The following is an 18,444-nucleotide window of genomic DNA, read 5'->3' as shown; positions in this document are numbered from 1 at the left end:
CTCCCACCCAACCCCTCAGAGCAAGGCCAACAAGGGCACCGTGGAAGTCCTCCACTCTGGCCAGACATCACACAAGGACCTCTCTGACTCGGATTGTCCACGTGGCCAACTCTATCCCTACCCCCTACCTCCAACCGCCCCCCCACACACACACCCCTGCTCTGGTGCTCCCCCTCCAGGCCTCCAAGAACACCTGGCTTCCCACTTATCAGTCTTAGTCCTCAGAGCGGAACCCAGGCGTCCGGCCCCCCACCCTCTGGGCGGGCATGGAGCCGAGGCTTTAGAGCCTCCCAGCCTGCCTTGTTCCTGTCCCATTGTGTATGGGGCAGGGGCGGGGCAAGGGCCAGCACTGGAGAACCCCCTCCCACCACCCTCTCCCCTTCCTAAGGAAAAGGCCTGGGCTCCACTCACTCAGAGTGCCAGAACTGGGGCGAGGCTGAACATGGGCAACTTGAAGAGTGTGGGCCAGGAGCCCGGGCCCCCTTGTGGCCTGGGGCTGGGCCTGGGCCTGGGGCTATGTGGCAAGCAGGGCCCTGCCTCCCCGACCTCAGAGCCCAGCCGGGCACCGGTCCTGGCGCCCCCACCCTCGCCCCCACCAGCACCAGACCACAGGTAAGGGCCCTGGCGGCCAGAAACAGAGGGCTAAGGGAGGGTGGCAAGCCCTGGAGCCTCAGGCTGGAGGGCCAGGTCGCCCACACAAGAGGGCTACCTGTATGGACAGAACAGGACAATCAGGAAGGCTCAGATAAGAGGCTGGGATGGGCCAGCAGGGAGCAGGTGAAAGCGGGAGGTAAGGGTGCTGGTTTACCGGTCTGAACGCTGCTCTGCTGCCTGCTGCCGTGAGCTATTTGGCTTTGAGCAAGTCGTTTAACCTCTCTGAGCCTTCATTTACATAAGATAAGGATATAACACTAATCATTCCATGGGATTGTTGTAAGTTTCTAGCTCCTGCAAGCCTTCAACAAACCCTGCTGATCGTTTCACAGAAGGGGCTAAAGGTAGTTGCAGGAGAGAGAAGATCGTCTCAGAAAGGGGAGAGAGCTGGTCCAGGAGACTCAGGCCCTTGGTGTAAGAGGCTGAAAAGACAGAGCAAACCTCCTAGTGGCCATCAACCCCAAAACTAACCTGGCATCCTCAGCCGCCAGAGAGACAGGGCAGCTGGAGGCCGAAAGGGGGTTGGGGGGGGCGGGGTTGCCAGGCCAGGCAGGGTGGTAGGGGCTGGAGGCAGCCCTGTAGGGAAGGCTCTGCACAGGCGCCCCGAGGCCCCGAGTCCCTCCCTTCCTCCCCGCCACAGGCCTCAGCCTCTGGGAGGAAGTGATAAGGCCTCCGAGGCTTCCCTTCACACGATGGTTACTGTCAGGAGGGGTGGAAGCAAGCAGGGAGGGAAATCAGGCCTGAGGAATCCCTGCTGCGGCTTCCCTCAGCTCAGCCATGGGGTCCATCCCCCTCAAAGCTGGGTTCATCACAACTCCGGGGGCTGGGACACCCCATGTACAGAAGAGGTGACATGGGCCCCCGAGCAGGGATGGGGACCCAGCCTCAGGTCAGAGGCTCAGGAGCTCAGTGTGGCTCCCTGTGCAGCCCAGGGCCTGGAGACACAAGAAACAGGTGGGGGCCTGGGTTTTGAAGGGACTGGTTCTGCCCATGAGGCCTCTGGCAGGATTCCTAACTTTTCTGAGCCTTGAGTCCCTCATCTGTACAGGAGTGTGCAAATACTGTCTACCTCCTAAGGTAGCTGTGACGGCTGATAGAGGAAATATGAGGAAGCATGTGGCAGGCAAGCCAGAAATCACTGGGCTTACTCATGTTGTCGGAGGGGTCTCTGGGGGCACACCTCCCCCCTAACCCTTCCCCTGGGTTCCAGCAGCCCCCCGCTCACCCGGCCTCCAGATGGGCCCAAGTTCCCTCGTGTGAAGAACTGGGAGGTGGGGAGCATCACCTATGACACCTTGAGTGCCCAGTCACAGCAGGTAAGGCCAGGAGCCCTCCCCATCCCATGTCAGGGTCAGGGTGGCTAAGGCCAGGCCCCTCCTGAACTTGTAGAGAGCCAACGGGGAAGAGCCAGGGGACTCTGGTGACTCCTGACCTCCAGACCTTGTCCCAAATCCTGCCACAACCCAGCCCAACTTCACCATTTCCAGTCTCAGCCCCAGCCCTGATCCCACACCTGCCCAGACTCACCTGCCCTCTGAGCCCCCTCCCACCCTTCCTCTACACCCTGACCTGGTCTTGACCTTTGTGCTCCTGCTCGCTCTGCCTCTGTCCTCCACCCCAACCCAGGATGGGCCCTGCACCCCGAGACGCTGTCTGGGCTCTCTGGTATTTCCACGGAAACTGCAGAGCCGGCCCTCCCAGGACCCTGCACCCCCTGAGCAGCTGCTGAGCCAGGCCAGGGACTTCATCAACCAGTACTACAGCTCCATCAAGAGGTGAGGCTGTGCCTTGAGACCCAAAGCCCACCCTTGTCCTTTGACTTGGGCTGGTCCTGGCGAGCCCTTGAAATGATTACCTTCCCTAGGAAGGTTCCCATCCGCTGCCCTGACACCAGCACCTACCAGCATCTCCCCAGTACCCACACAAAGTCAGGGAACCTCTCCCCCACCCCTCCGATTTGACTTTCTTCTGCTCCCCTCTCCACAACAGGAGTGGCTCCCAGGCCCATGAGCAGAGGCTTCAAGAGGTGGAAGCCGAGGTAGCAGCCACAGGCACCTATCAGCTTCGGGAAAGCGAGCTGGTGTTCGGGGCCAAGCAGGCCTGGCGAAACGCTCCCCGCTGCGTGGGCCGGATCCAGTGGGGGAAGCTGCAGGTGTGGCTGGCTAGCAAGCACCCCAGATGGGGACTGGGGGGACAGAAAAGGGACAGGGAGAGTGAGGGTAACTCCTGAGGCTTCGCTGGGGGGTACTAAGCAGCGGGGAGATCCTTGCCCATTCCCTTAGAGATTGGTACCCCTGGGGGCCCTCAGTCCAGTAGCCAACCCTGGTTGTTAAGCCCCGCAGCAATGCCTTGGCTGACTGTGGAGAGAAACACCCAAACATATGAGTCAGAAAGGACAGCCAGGCAGTGGTTCGGGGTGGGGGTGGGGGGTATTGTCAGAGCAACAGAAGCATTCTTCTAGAAAAGGGCCCTGGCTGCTTCTTCCATGTGGGCCTCACTTGTCCAGCCCAGTCCTCCAGCACCTTGGCCTCACACCCTCCTTCACATTCCCACCACTGAAGAGCCTAAGAGAAGCAAGAGAAGCAAGCTGACCCACTGGGAACTTAATCCATGGCCTTGGCCTCCTTAGCTATAACTGGCCACCAAATAATTTGGAATAAAGCCACATGCTCAATAAATCCCAAAGAAGTCTCCAATAAAAGAACGATCCTGTCTGACACTTGCATCCCCTTGAAATTGTTCAAAGCTCTAGCTCAACATTGAACCCATCAGAGCTTCTATATTGGATCCCACTCACTGCTACATTCCTCCCTTGGCCCCAGACCAGCCACTGCCAACCCCCTGCTTCTGTCACTAACATGAGCAGGAAAGGGACCTCCCAGCTCCCTGCTGGTGCCCCCATTCAGCCAAGTCAAGATGACTTCTCCTAGCCTAAGAATGTCAGGACTCCCTGGACAGCCACCTAATGCAGCCAACACCTTCCCAACACCAGTGTGCTCAAGGAGAGTTTGATGACTGGCTGGGGTCACCTGCTTTTGCTTGAGCACCGTGGGTAATGGGGAGCTCACCACCCACACCCCTAGGTAGCCTTCCAGTCACTCGGTGCCTTTCCCCAATCATCAGTTTGGCAGTGACTGGGTCCCTCCTCTGTATCAGGTATTGAGTCCACTCCTGCAGGGATGGGGAGATGTCCCAGCAAGGAGATAAGGGACAGACCAGGTGTGTGTGGTGCAGGGCAGGAAGCAGTCAGTGTGGGTGCTGATGGTCAGGTAGGCTCCCTGAAGGAAAAAGAACCATGACGAGTGACACTGGCAGCCTTTGGAGGGTGCAGACAAGGTGGCTACACCCTCCCCTGCCTCCTTACCTTCTCCTAAAGCTGATACTCAATATCTCTGTGTCTCCCTCACCCCATCCCCCTGCCTTGGCTGGCTCAGGTGTTTGATGCCCGGGATTGCAGCTCTGCCCAAGAGATGTTCACCTACATCTGCAACCACATCAAGTATGCCACCAACCGGGGCAACCTCCGGTGAGTGCCCCCTACACTGTGCCAGATGGCACCCCTTCCCTAGGTGGCAGTGAAGGCGGGGCTCTGACAGCTGTCGTCCCCATGTCAGCTCGGCCATCACAGTGTTCCCCCAGCGTGCCTCAGGCCGCGGAGACTTCCGAATTTGGAACAGCCAGCTGGTGCGCTATGCGGGCTACAGGCAGCAGGATGGCTCTGTGCGGGGGGACCCAGCCAACGTGGAGATCACTGAGGTGGGCACAGAGGGGCAGGGACAGTGGAGCCTAGCCAATGAGGGCTCTGGGATGTGGCATGAGGGTCCAGTCAAAGAGTGGTTGGTGAAGCAGGGAGCGGGGACTCTGAGATGAAGGAGGGAGAGGCCAATGAAGGGAGTCCCTGAGGAGGACAGGAGGTTGGGCCCCTCAGACCCACCTCTGGCCCTGCTCCCCACAGCTCTGCATCCAGCATGGCTGGACTCCAGGAAACGGCCGCTTTGATGTGCTGCCCCTACTGCTCCAGGCCCCAGATGAGCCCCCAGAACTCTTTGCTCTACCCCCCGAACTGGTTCTCGAGGTGCCCCTGGAGCACCCCACGTGAGCATGAGAGGGACTGGGTCAGGTGGAGGAGGGGCTGCCCAGGGGTGGCCAGGCAGGCTCCACAGGCAGCCTGATCCCATGCCCGGCCACCCCCAGGCTGGAGTGGTTTGCAGCCCTGGGCCTGCGCTGGTATGCCCTCCCAGCGGTGAGCAACATGCTGCTGGAAATTGGGGGGCTGGAGTTCCCTGCGGCCCCCTTCAGCGGCTGGTACATGAGCACTGAGATTGGCACGCGGAACCTGTGTGACCCTCATCGATACAACATCCTGGAGGTGAGGACCAGTGGGTAGGGAAGGAGATGCGTCCCTCCAGGCTGGAGCCTTTGATTCACAAATAGGTCCCCACACTCAGCAACCTCCTAGAAATTTGGAGGGCTCCTCCTAAATGCAAATTTGGGGCAAATAAGTGTACGTGCAGTTATTTCTTCTGGGATCTATAGTTCTAAGGCTTTCATCAGATCCTCAAGGCAGATGTTGCAAAAACAATGTCATTTTAGAGATGGGAAGTTAAGATCCAGGGCAGAGAAGTAACTGGCTCAGGGGCGCCTTTGCAGCCGAGGACCTGAACCAGCTCCAAACTAAGCAGTCAGGCCTCGCCGTGTCCACCTACCCCTCACTCCTTCTACTCATGAGTTTCAGACAAAGCTGCTCTCCATCCACTCCCCCGCAACCTTGTCCCTACAATGCCATGTACCCCTGCTCCCAGGATGTGGCTGTCTGCATGGACTTGGATACCAGGACCACCTCATCCCTGTGGAAAGACAAGGCAGCAGTGGAAATCAACTTGGCTGTGCTGCACAGTTACCAGGTACATAGGCCCAGGCTGGCCAGGAAGGAAGGGACCAGAGCACTTAGAAATGGGGGCGGGGGATCCCTGGGTGGCGCAGCGGTTTAGCGTCTGCCTTTGGCCCAGGGCGCGATCCTGGAGACCCAGGATCGAATCCCACGTCGGGCTCCCAGTGCATGGAGCCTGCTTCTCCCTCTGCCTATGTCTCTGCCTCTCTCTCTCTCTCTCTCTCTCTCTCTCTCTCTCTCTGTGACTATCATAAATAAATAAAAATTAAAAAAAAAAAGAAATGGGGACGGGAGTTGGAGACAGCTGGCAGTAGTATCGTGGTCCGTGGGGCACACTGGGCCTACAGTTCTGGGGGCACAGCACGTACTATTCCAAGTGCTGCTATATGGGGGTGCAGTGTGTTGGGAGCCCTGCTGATGAAGGCATGCTTGGGAATGCAGGCCCCCAGGGTATAGTGGGTATTGCAGTCTGTGGGACCCGCTGGATTCTGGAAACATTAACACCAGGGCTGAAGGCCTTCTGGGCATTGTCATTTGAAGAAACTAGTGCCTGCTGAGAACTTGGCTGGAGTTTAGGATGTTTTGGTTCAGGAGCCTGGAGTTGCTACTGCTAAACTTTGGGCACACCGTGCGTGCTGCAGCCAGTGGTGACAGCACCGTGGGGAACACAGTGTGTGTTCGGTTTGGGGAGACCCAGGGCACAGTGGTGATTAGGGTAACAGCAGTGTGAGTCTGTAGGCTGTCTAAGCCCCTGCCTCCCCAATCCCAGCTGGCCAAAGTGACCATCGTGGACCACCATGCTGCCACAGCCTCCTTCATGAAGCACCTGGAGAACGAGCAGAAGGCCAGGGGGGGTTGCCCTGCTGACTGGGCCTGGATCGTGCCCCCCATCTCTGGCAGCCTCACCCCTGTTTTCCATCAGGAGATGGTCAACTACGTCCTGTCCCCGGCCTTCCGCTATCAGGTGCCTACCCACTGGCTCTTGCCCACCGTGGCCAGCTCTAACTAAGCAGCACCCAGGGGCCTCCAAACTGTTGTTTGACTTATCTCCTCCTCCTCCACTCCCCCATCACTGCCCTGCAGACAGACCCGTGGAAGGGGAGTGCATCCAAGGGTGCCGGCGTCACCAGGAAGAAAACCTTTAAGGAAGTGGCCAAGTAGGTGCCCTAGAAGTGCTGCCCCTAGGGTTGCTGCCCACACATAGGGGACCAGTTCTAACAACAGGAAGGCCCACCCCACACCCACACCCACCACTCTGTGCCCCAAGACCTTACTTGGACCATGCACCTGGGGAGGCTGTGGCTCTGTATGCCTGGGACCACCCCTCACCTTGCCCTTGCCTGCAGTGCGGTGAAGATCTCTGCCTCACTCATGGGCACTGTGATGGCAAAGCGAGTGAAGGCAACAATCCTCTATGGCTCCGAGACTGGCCGGGCCCAGAGCTATGCACAGCAGCTGGGGAGACTCTTCCGGAAGGCTTTCGACCCCCGGGTAGGGCTAAGTCCAGAGGGCTGGGGACCTGGGAAGGGGGAGAGGGCCCATCTGTATCTTCAGAGGTGCCCTGGAGGACAGAAGAGGGTCACAAGTCAGAGCCCAGAAGGAAGCCCAGCATCCAAATGGATTCAGGGATTGATTCTGGGCCTGAGTCAGGGTCTGAGTTGTGCCCTGCCAGGCAGGACTGAGTAGATGTGCTAGAGCAGTAGGGGCCAAGTCCCTGGGACATTAGTCTTCTCCTCATCCACAGGTCCTGTGCATGGATGAGTATGACGTGGTGTCCCTTGAGCATGAGACGCTGGTGTTGGTGGTGACCAGCACATTTGGGAATGGTGATCCCCCGGAGAATGGAGAGGTGAGACCTAGTAGGAAAGAAGCCCCTGGAAATGAGGGGAGACTCAAAATGGGGTGGCTGGGCAGGGACTCCATCCCCGCAATGGCGAGTGGAGACTTGAGAGTCCCCCAAAATGCGAGTGTGGACAATCCACTGGAACCCGAGAGCCTGCACAAGCCATACTCCAGCACCCCAACACACACACACCTGCTTCAGCGTGTCCCCAGATCATTTCTATTACCCGTGCAAGTGTTTAATATGTGGAAGGCACTTGTTGGTTGGCCCACGAGGTCAGACTGCTCTCAAGCACTGACAGGTTAGAAAAACAGCAACACTCCACTTACTACTCAATTTTGACTTGCTTTCCTTCGTTCCTTAAGAAAAGAAAGAGCACCTCTCAGATGTCAACAGAGATTAGGCAACTTTCTGCACAAATCTTTAAAGACACAAACGAGAGCACCACCACTGAGGCCTTTATTATTAGCCACGGTCTTTCCAGCTTCTCTGTCCCTGGCTGCCCTGGCTATGTTCATTCCTAGTGTCCTTGGCTGTTTCAGCTTCTAGGTGATAAGTGCCTCCTGAGCACTAGGTACCTCCTCCAGGATCCCAAAGCAGAATTCTGATGCCAGCTGCCCCCCTGCCATGCTGCCATGTCAGCCCTCATTCTGATCTGCTTTGTAAAGAATAATAGAGCCACGTACTTTTTGGTGTAAAAGTGGTATTTACACCCCCGTGACCCACCACCTACATAGTCCCCTTGTGCCCCCAGCCAGCCCCTTCCCTGTCCATCTCTATGTAAGGCCACCAGCCTTCTGACTTCTGTCAGCCAGGTTAGTTTTGCGTGCTCCAGGGTATCATAGAGAGGGGAGCACACAGTAAGGCCTCGGCCCGCTTCTGAGGCTCATCTCACTGTGACTAGTGATTCAGTACCTAACTCCTTTCTACTGCCGAGCAGTGTTCACCTTGTGAACGCACCGTGTGTTTCTCTGTTCTGCTGACGGGTTCTTGGGCTGTTTCCAGGGTTTGGCTATTTTGAATAAAGCTGTTATGAACATTCTTGGGCAAGGCTTTTGTGGGCTCATGTTTTCATTTCTCTTAAATAAATACCTGGGAGTAGAACTGCTGGGTCATCGGGTAGATGTATGTTTAACTTAAAAAAAAAAAAAACAACAACAAAAAACTGCCCAACAGCCAAATGGATTGAACTGCACCTCTAAGTTCTGTGCATTTCAACGTCTGTAAATTTCACCTCTGTTTTTGACACTAGAGCAAACCTAGAAATGTGACCCACAGAAATGGGGTATTCGCTAAAAACCATGAACAAGAATGTTTACAACAGCATTGGCCATAATAGCCCCAGACTGGAAACAATGCGAGGACTACCCACAACCAACTGGATAAATACATTGTGGTCTATTCAAATTCTATACAGCGATGAGGCTGAAAGGATCACAATCACAGGACATAGATGAATCTGAAAACATAACACAGAGGGAAAGAAGCCCAACAACAGAATTGGACCGTAGGGCTCACTTTGTATTAAGCTCAGAAATAGGCAAAAGGAATCTGTGGTGTTTGAATCAGGAAAGTAGTCGCCATCACTGGGGGTGGGGAGGTGGGGGGTGGTAACTGGGAGGGGTCCAAAGGTGAATTCTAGGATTCTAGCGATGTTTCCTGAGAGGATGCTGATGGCACAAGCATGCTCAGCTGGTGAAAATCTAGAAAAAACTGTACGTTTATGATACACGGGCTTTTCTGAATGTATTATGCTTCAATGAAAGGTTCAAAAAATAAAATTAAGTAGTACACTAATGGTGAACCTAAAGACCCATCACCCAAATGTACCTACAGCTAACACTGAGGTGTTCCAGGCTTGCTGCGTTTGGAGTTTTGCTATGCGAAGGTGTTCCACGTAGCTCTTAGCTATTTTCATGCCAGCACATGATGCAGCTCAGCCTCCTAGAAGATGCTGGTGCTACTAGCAATGGAGGCAATGTAGGGAGACTGAGGACTGTTTTCCACCTCCATCAAGTTGGCTGAAGCATTAAGGACTGGTCACATCCAGTGTTGGAAGGAGTGAGCAAAGAACGCTCCTCTACCGGTTGCTGCATTGCAGGGATTGCTGCATTGCAGGCTGGTCTGACCACCCACCTTATTCAGCCTTTAAATCCTGACTCGGCAACTCCCCTTGGAAAGACTACCCTATAAAAACACAAAAGAGGAGGTGGGTGTATATAGATACAAGCATTTGGGCATTGGTCACAGATAGCCCAGATGTCCTGAGTCAGACGGAAGTCTCCTGCTTGTGGTCCATGCAAATGTGGGAACACTATACAGTCACTCAAAGAATGAGGTCAGTCTCGGTGTGTTGACCTGGAAGGAGGTCCATGATAGGTTGTGGAGAAAAAGCAGGTGTGGTGGGTAAGTATGTGTATGTGGCCCCATTTTTACTTTTTGAAAAAACTAAAAAACAAAACAAAACTATAAATACAGATACATCTGCAACTACAACAAAACAGAGCTACGAGGTTAAACTTCTGTCAATAGGGCACATGCCTTGGGGGCTAGGACTGGAGAGGAGGTAAGGGTAGATTTTCACTTTTATTACTTTATGGTTCTGCAATATTTTTGAAAAGCCAATATCAGTTTTAAATTTTTCAAAACAAATCAAAATTAGAACTTATAAAAAATAAGGATCAGCCCAGCAGAGTTTTAAATTTGTGTGGTTTGAAATAAAACAAAACTGGGACACCCAGGTGGCTCAGCGGTTGAGTGTCTGCCTTCGTCTCAAGGCATGATCCTGGGATTCAGGATTGCATCCCACATCAGGCTCCTTGTGGGGAGCCTGCTTCTGTCTGCCTCTCTCTCTGTGTGTCTCTCATGAATAAATAATAAAATCTTAAAAAAAAAAAAAAGAACTAAAACAAAACTAACCAAGATACCAACACCTCCCCTCTAGAGTTTTGCGGCGGCCCTGATGGAGATGTCGGGTCCCTACAACAGCTCCCCTCGGCCAGAACAGCACAAGTGAGTGGTGTGGAGGCCAGGGGGGGAGGTGAGAGGGAAGACAGTGAGGTGTTTGGAGACACTGGAGGAATGGAGGGCTGAAATGTTGTCCCTGCACGTCTCCAACAAGCCGGATGGACCCCCATCACAGCTTGGGATACCCTCCTTCCTTGGGACCTGGCCACTTGCAGTCCCCAGGACTCTGAGGGCTGGCTGGTCCTGAGGTCCCCTTTCGAGAGGGGAGGGGAGGCAAAGCAGGGCCTGAAGGCACAGAGATCTCTGGGAGACAAAGCTAAGCTCAAGGGCAGAGTCTTTCCTATCCCAGATGTGGAGACACCGAAACTGTCCCCAGGCTGTGGCTGGGCTTGCATCATGACCCCAGTTCTCTGAAACAGCCCTGTCTTTGTCTTCTCTTGCCAGGAGTTACAAAATCCGCTTCAACAGTGTCTCCTGCTCAGACCCACTGGTGTCCTCCTGGAGGCGGAAGAGAAAGGAGTCCAGTAACACAGACAGTGCTGGGGCACTGGGTACCCTCAGGTGTGGGGATCTGCAGTGAAGGGAGGCAAGGGAGCGAGGGCAAGCTGCCTGGGCATCCGTGGGGCTGGGATAGGTTGGGGCTCTAGTGACAGCTCCCTGAACCCCAGGTTCTGTGTGTTCGGGCTGGGCTCCCGGGCATACCCCCACTTTTGTGCCTTTGCTCGTGCGGTGGACACACGGCTGGAAGAGCTGGGTGGGGAGCGGCTGCTGCAGCTGGGCCAAGGAGATGAGCTGTGTGGCCAGGAGGAGGCCTTCCGAGGCTGGGCCCAGGCCGCCTTCCAGGTGAGCCCCTAGGCCTGTTCCAACATGTGACCCACCCCAATTCTAGCTCCCTCCTGACTGCATCCCTCCCCCTTGAGACGCGCAATAATCTTGCTGTCCTCATTCTGTTTGGTTCTCTGGTCCCTTCCTGTTCCTTCCAAAAATCTGTCCTCATTTCGCCACTGTGCAGCCAGCCCTCATGGCTCAGTCCTGAGCAGTGGATAACACAGCCCTAACAACATGGGAGGGGACTGGCCCAGGCAGAAGAGAGCAGACAGGGCCCCAGCCCGCAGAGCTTTGGTCAGACACAGACAGGGCACCAGAGTGGACGCATAGAGGGAGAGCATGCAGGGCAGGCAGGATGGAGGGGGGTGGGTAGGCCCAAGAGAAAGCTGGACAGATGGGCAGCCCTGGTGGCACTGGTTAGCCCCGGTTAGCACTGCCTGCAGCCCAGGATGTGATCCTGGAGACCCTGGATTGAGTCCCACATCAGGCTCTCTGCATGGTGCCTGCTTCTCTCTCTGCCTGTGTCTCTGCCTCTCTCTCTCTCTCTCTCTGTGTGTGTGTGTGTGTCTCTATGAATAAATAAATAAGTCTGAAAGAAAGAGAGAAGGAAAGAAAGAAAGAAAGAAAGAAAGAAAGAAAGAAAGAAAGAAAGAAAGAAAGAAAGAAAGCTGGACAGAGGTGAGGGCTGCAGCTGAAGCCAGCACAGAACCTACAGGAAGTCAGTAGCCACATAGGCCCGGGGTGACACCTGGACAGATGGTGTCCTGGCTCAGGGAAGTGCAAGGAGGGGTGGGTCCCAGGGCTGTGACTCTCTCAGCCTGGGCTTCCTCCAGAGGCAGCTCTGCCTGGCCTGGGGATTATGCCTGGAGGTGAGCAGGGATCATGCCTCTTCCAGTCCTGACGTTCTTTCAGGGCAGTGCTGGTTCATCCAGGGGTCCCAGGCTTGAGCTTATTAGCAGGTCTGGACTGATGGAGAAGGAGGAGGACATGCAGGGAGGGGGGCTGGACGGGTGCTGGCACAGGTGGAGGATTTGCTGGGGTGGAGAAAGTCAAGCTGGACAAATAGATAGGCTCAAGCTGGGAGGAGAAGGGGAATGGGAAACACAACAAAAGAATCCAAGATGAAAGGAAGTGACTGGAAGTTAGGAGTTGGACAGGAAAAGAAAGAGGCACAATGTGAAGTTTTTGAGATACTGCTTTAAAGACACAGGGTCGATGAGAGGAGCATCCAACTAGAAGCAGGAAGACGCTGAACTAACTGGGGTGGTAGCAGTAGGGGTAGGAAGGAAGGGAGGGGGCCAAGGAAGGAAGGAAGAGATATAAGACTTTACTTACACACACAAAAGAAAGATTAACAGGACTGGTGATATCGCTTGGGAGAAGAGGGAGCAACCAATCCTGGATGAGCCCTGGAATTCAAGCCCGGGATGGACAAGCAGGTTGCAGGACTCCTATGGGAGCAGAAACAGATCCTCACTCTCCCAGGGGTCCTGCCCCAGGGGGCCCTCTAGCCCAAGTGTGTACAAGAGTCAGAATTTGAATGCAGCTCTGAACACATAGCCGCATTCACTGAGTGCTACTGTGTGCCTGGCACTGTGCCCCCTCAAAAAGCAACACTCCCCAGATTAAGGAACCAGGGGGTGTGACACAAGTCTATATGCACAAAGTGATAGCTAGTGCAGTGGCCAAGCCACAAAATGGGCTGAAGAACAGGCACCGTCTGCCTCAGCCACGAGGGCTGCCGAGACCACAGGCTCAGCCTTAGAAGGGTGCTCCTACTCCCAGGCCCCTGAGCTCCCACAGTCCCAGGAACGGAAGGTGGCAAGTGGGGACCCCAAAGCCCAGATCAACCTCCTGCCTCAGCCTCCTTGGGCTCTTCACTGCTCCAGCCCTCGCCAGTGGGCCCTCACTACCTTGCCCCTCAGGCCTCCTGTGAGACCTTCTGCGTGGGAGAGGATGCCAAGGCTGCCGCCCGGGACATATTCAGCCCCAAACGGACCTGGAAGCGCCAGAGGTACCGGCTGAGCACCCAGGCTGAGGGCCTCCAGCTGCTGCCAGGTGAGGCTCTGGCCTCCCCCTGACCTAGCTGGCCCTCTGGGCTCCCAGAGTCCCAGGGCTAACTGTCAGGAGCCGGGCCAGGTTCCTGGCTCAGTCTCAGTCTCCCCCGCAGGACTGATCCATGTGCATAGGAGGAAGATGGTCCAGGCTACTGTCCTCGCGGTGGAAAACCTGCAAAGCAGCAAGTCCACGTGAGGAGGACCCCTCCCCCGCAACACACATCTGTCCTGGCCTCTCCTTCCCCCTGTTTCAGCACCCTCCTTCCCACACCCTCCTTACCCTCTTCTAACTGCCCCAACTTCACACCCCCAGCCGGGCCACGATCCTGGTGCGCCTGGACACTGGAAGCCAGGAGGCGCTGCAGTACCAGCCAGGGGACCACATTGGCATCTGCCCGCCCAACCGGCCTGGCCTTGTGGAGGCGCTGCTGAGCCGGGTGGAGGATCCACCGCCACCAGGAGAGCCAGTGGCAGTGGAGCAGCTGGAGAAGGGCAGCCCTGGTAAGGCGGAGGTCTGGGGCACTAATGACAGCCTACTCCATTCCCCCTGGCCTCAGGGTCCCCCTGAATTGAGGACCTGGTAAGAGGGCTGCCACCTCCACTCACAGATGTAATGCCTGTGCTCAGAGCCGGCTGTGCTCCCTCCCTTCAAGCTGACCTTGTTGCTGGATGGTCCACAGAGTGTGGCTCCTTCCTCAGTACCTACCCCCATTCCCTAAAAGGCTGCCCCCTCCTTCTGGGCTCCTCCCAAAGTCTCCTCCTGACAGCCTTGCCTGCTCTATAGCTCGCATCTGGTCTACCTCCTGCCCCACCAGTGCCTGGGTTTAAAAAAAGCTGGGTGGGGGAGAAGCAGAGCCCAACCAACCCAAACCAGCCAGAAGCCCCCAAACACACACAACACATCCACCACCACTGTTTAAGGGCAAGGTCTCCAATAAAACCCAAAGTGTGGTCAGTCCTGATGTATCCATCCCCCAAGCAATAACCACCTCAGACAATGCAGTTCCCTCTGGCCCCTTCCTCAGATCTCCCCTGTACACCATCACCAGGTAGCCCACCCCCCAGCTGGGTTCGGGACCCTCGCCTGCCCCCATGCACACTGCGCCAGGCTCTCACCTTCTTCCTGGACATCACTTCCCCGCCCAGCCCTCAACTCCTTCGACTGCTCAGCACCCTGGCTGAAGAGTCCAGTGAACAGCAGGAGCTTGAGAGCCTCAGCCAGGTGTGGGGGCCGTCCGTCCTAGTGGGCAGCAGGAGCTAAAGAACCTCAGACAGGTACAGGGCAGCCCCAGGGGCAGTAAGGGCTTGAGAGCCTCAGCTAAGTTCAGGGCAGCCCCAGTGGGCAGTGGGGGCTCGAGAGCCTCAGCCAGGTGCAGGGCAGCCATAGCAGGCAGCAGGAGCTCGAGGTAAGATGAGCCGGGGTTTGGGGGGGGGTCAGGGGGGGTTTCTCTGGCTAGCACATCCTGGGGTTTAAGACCCAGCTCTGGAGTCACTAATTCATGTCTGAAGAGGGAGAAGCCCTAGGAGGCTTGGCTCAAGAGGAAGGTCAGCAGGCAGGGTTGGGAGGTTCCAAGCCCGTTGCACCCTGCTTCCGCCAGGACCCCCGGCGCTATGAGGAATGGAAGTGGTTCCGCTGCCCCACACTGCTGGAGGTACTGGAACAGTTCCCATCGGTGGCACTGCCCGCCCCCCTGCTCCTCACCCAGCTGCCCCTGCTCCAGCCCCGGTACTACTCGGTCAGCTCAGCACCCAGTGCCCACCCAGGAGAGATCCACCTCACAGTAGCTGTGCTGGCATACAGGACACAGGGTGAGGTCATGTAGGGCCAGGGTCAGGGCCACACAGTGACCCTGGTTCAGGCCCCTCACTGGCACCCTCTTGTCCCCAACCCCCAGATGGACTGGGCCCCCTTCATTATGGAGTCTGCTCCACATGGCTAAGCCAACTTAAGGCCGGAGATCCTGTACCCTGCTTCATCAGGGGGTAAGTTAGTACTTCAGGGGATGGAGGTGGCATAGAGAGTGTGTGTCCAAGCAGGGGTGGGCAAAGTGCCACACGGATGACCAGGGACAGATGGAAGAATAGGCAGGTGGCTGCACAGGGTGAGGGTGAAAGCTTTGGTGAGGGGTGTGAGCGGGGGCGGGGCGGCGGGGGGGGGCACTTAACACGTATCAAGAATGGCGTATCTGGTTAAGCTACTTTAGAACTTTGACTAAGCTTTGGGCATTTCATTAATTGGACTTCGGGTCCTGTCCAAGCTTCCCCACCCAGAGACAGGGCTAGGATTCGACCAGCAGGCCCTGCTGCTTTTAGGTATACTATGTGCCTCGCTACAGCCTTGGAGTCAGTCTGATACTCAGAGGCACTGCACTTGGGAACTGTGCCCTGCCCAAGGACAAGTCCCCACTTAGTCCAGGGAGAACTAGTTAGGTTACCATAGTATCACTGAGGACTCAAACAAGGTAAAAGATCATAGGATACCCTTCCCTCATGCTGTGTTCAGAAGCCTGGCCCCATCCAGCAGCCAGGACTCAAAGCCTCAGGGTGGACTTCAAAGAGTTCCTAGGATGGGCACCAGTTAGGTCCAGTAACCCAAACCCATCTGGGAGGCTAAATCACAAACTGTACCAATCTACTGAATACAAACCAAATACCCAATATTAAGGCTAGGATTTAAAATAAACATTCAATAAACTCATTATGGACCAAAAGCTGTCCTTCCCCTTCCTGTATTTTATAAATCCCCTCAACTGAGATAGAACATTCTTTACTTCAAATCAAGTTATATTTCTTTTGACCCAACCTCCAGAAACACAGGTCCACAGAGTTTCTGCCTGCAAGTAGAGTTCTTTTAATAAACACACCATGCCCACTCTGAGCTAGACTGTATGGTGAACACCTGACAGCCCACTGACCCGCGGTAGTTGAGTTCTCCCCCCACCCTTCAGTCAAACTTGGTAAGAACGTGGGAGCTGGGAAAGCACAGGGCCCTGACTGAGCGTTTCTCCACCAGGGCTCCCTCCTTCCGGCTGCCACCTGATCCCAGTCTGCCTTGCATCCTAGTGGGTCCTGGTACGGGTATTGCCCCCTTTCGGGGTTTCTGGCAGGAGCGGCTGCACGACATTGACAGCAAAGGTGAGACTGGGGACCAAGGGAATGACTGGAAGGCAGGGGGGAGTCACACAATCTATGGGAAATGGAATGGGGCTGGAAGACAGAAAGCAGGCAGGAAAGAGGTCCACAGAGGTGAAAAGAAGCTTATTGGACCAACTGAAAGGCAGGGCCCCTTTGGTTTGGCTTCCTGGGGCCAGATCCAAAGTAGCTGTTGGGCTGGATTAAGGATAAGGGAGGGGTCAAGGGGAACTGGAAGTCTGGAGAGGATGGGGCTAGAGGATGGGGCTAAGACAGATATGCCCAGGGACGAGTGCCCAAGGAAGCTACAGGACGTTGGGGTTGGACATGGAGTGTGCAAGGCAGCTGGTAAGTCAAAAGAAGGGCTGTGACTGAAGGAAGGCAGATAGTGTGGAAGCTGAGGGTGTGGAAGACTATGGGGTTGAAGCAGGGACCGGGCCTGCTGGGAGTCCTGGAACTTCCCTCTTAGACGGTGCCAAGGGCCTGGAATTCTAAGTCAGAAGCCCCACGTTTCTCGAGCAAGTCACCACTGGTCATTCCACCCGAGGAGCCACCACCTCTTGCAAGCTGCTTTTCTATGAGCGTCTTCTCTGTAAATCGGGGTCAGGCAAGGTCTCTGGGAGAGCATCGTGCACTCTCCTGGAGGCTAGAGTGGTTCCTGCTCGAAAGTCATGGGCGGCCAGCCAGGGCGAGGTTAGCCAGAGGGAGATGTGGCTATGGCTGCGGCCCGGGGAGGGGGCTCTTCCAAGCCGCAGTGCTGCTTGCAGGGCTGCAGCCCGCCCCCATGACTCTGGTGTTCGGCTGCCGATGCTCCCAGCTCGACCACCTTTACCGCGACGAGGTGCAGGATGCCCAGCAGCGCGGAGTTTTTGGGCGCGTCCTCACCGCCTTCTCCCGGGAGCCCGACCGCCCTAAGGTGAGACACCCTGAGGGCGCGGGAGTAACCTGAAACCGGGCTCCCGGGAAGGGCCGCGGGGCGCTCCAGAGGGGCGCGTAGGCCCACGTCCCGCCCAGCCCGGTGCAGGGCGCACCCCCGCCCCGCCCCTCAGGTCCCACCCCGCGGCACCCAGGCAGCCCCTCCCGCGCCGGGGCGCGGTCTCCCTCACCTTCACCCTAGCCCCGCCCCGCGTCTGGCTCCTCCTCTCTCCACCCCAACACCGAGCACTGGGGGCGCCGCCCAGCGGGAAAACTGTTCGCACCCAGGGCCGGACTCTCCCCTCAGGAGCCCCCCCGCCCCCGCCCCCGCCAACGCCTAGGGCACGCCCCTAACCCCGGCTTCCCTCAGACGTACGTGCAGGACATCCTGCGGACGGAGCTGGCTGCTGAGGTGCACCGCGTGCTGTGCCTCGAGCGGGGCCACATGTTTGTGTGCGGCGACGTCACCATGGCAACCAGCGTCCTGCAGACGGTGCAGCGAATCCTGGCGACGGAGGGCGACATGGAGCTGGACGAGGCCGGCGACGTCATCGGCGTGCTGCGGGTGCGAGGGGCGGGGCCGTGCGGGGGCGGGGCCCACCCGCCCGCGGGGCCCGCGCGCTCTGAGCCGCTGCACTCTCCCCGCAGGATCAGCAACGCTATCACGAGGACATTTTCGGGCTCACACTGCGCACGCAGGAGGTGACAAGCCGCATCCGCACCCAGAGCTTCTCCTTGCAGGAGCGGCATCTGCGGGGCGCGGTGCCCTGGGCGTTCGACCCGCCCGGCCCAGACACCGCCGGCCCCTGAGAGCGCTCGTTTTCCATCCCAGTTCCAAGAGAGGGGCCGTCAGTCCACTCTGGCTCTGCCCCTCTCCTGGGGGCGTTACCAGCCACTTGTCCCCTCCCGGGGTGCCTTCCCCGTCTCTGTCCAGAGTCTTCCCTAAGTCGCCTTCTTCCCGGAATGAGTGAAATGTCCTTCCTTGCCCCGGGTCCCGACGCCCCCTGGAGCAGTGGTATTCCAGGGCCTACTGTCACCCCTTTTGTGTTCCTTAGGTGAATTTTAGATTCCCTTTACCTCTCAGCAGGGTCTTATCTCGAAACCTAATCTCTAAATCGTTCAAGTATTTATTATTGAAGATTCACCATAAGAGACTG

General features: G+C 56.6%; 1 protein-coding gene across 5 annotated transcripts; it reads left to right on the top strand.

Annotated features, from left to right (window-relative positions):
* The first annotated feature begins 407 nt into the window (after positions 1 to 407).
* NOS3 (nitric oxide synthase 3) lies at positions 408 to 18,417 on the top strand. Of its 5 annotated transcripts, none has more exons than XM_055335213.1 (26): positions 408 to 612; positions 1,868 to 1,970; positions 2,281 to 2,429; positions 2,644 to 2,806; positions 4,089 to 4,180; positions 4,269 to 4,410; positions 4,610 to 4,749; positions 4,849 to 5,023; positions 5,457 to 5,558; positions 6,315 to 6,509; positions 6,629 to 6,702; positions 6,892 to 7,036; positions 7,290 to 7,394; positions 10,333 to 10,400; positions 10,800 to 10,916; positions 11,024 to 11,198; positions 13,109 to 13,241; positions 13,354 to 13,432; positions 13,554 to 13,741; positions 14,290 to 14,462; positions 14,839 to 15,049; positions 15,136 to 15,223; positions 16,254 to 16,375; positions 17,140 to 17,288; positions 17,658 to 17,852; positions 17,936 to 18,417. In XM_055335213.1, exons 1-26 carry the CDS (start codon positions 443 to 445, stop codon positions 18,095 to 18,097), a joined length of 3,615 nt encoding a protein of 1,204 aa, XP_055191188.1. In that variant the 5' UTR covers positions 408 to 442; the 3' UTR covers positions 18,098 to 18,417. The 5 variants fall into 5 exon arrangements, with proteins under 5 accessions (XP_055191188.1, XP_055191185.1, XP_055191187.1 ...); XM_055335210.1 differs by having other exon boundaries at positions 14,266 to 14,462; XM_055335212.1 differs by having other exon boundaries at positions 1,865 to 1,970.
* Positions 18,418 to 18,444: the final 27 nt, after the last annotated feature.

This window comes from Nyctereutes procyonoides, unplaced genomic scaffold (genome assembly GCF_905146905.1).
Source record: "Nyctereutes procyonoides isolate TBG_1078 unplaced genomic scaffold, NYPRO_anot_genome, whole genome shotgun sequence".
Lineage (NCBI taxonomy): Eukaryota > Metazoa > Chordata > Mammalia > Carnivora > Canidae > Nyctereutes > Nyctereutes procyonoides.
The sequence above is the reverse complement of the archived record's forward strand: the minus strand, read 5'-3'. Positions and strand labels throughout refer to the sequence as shown.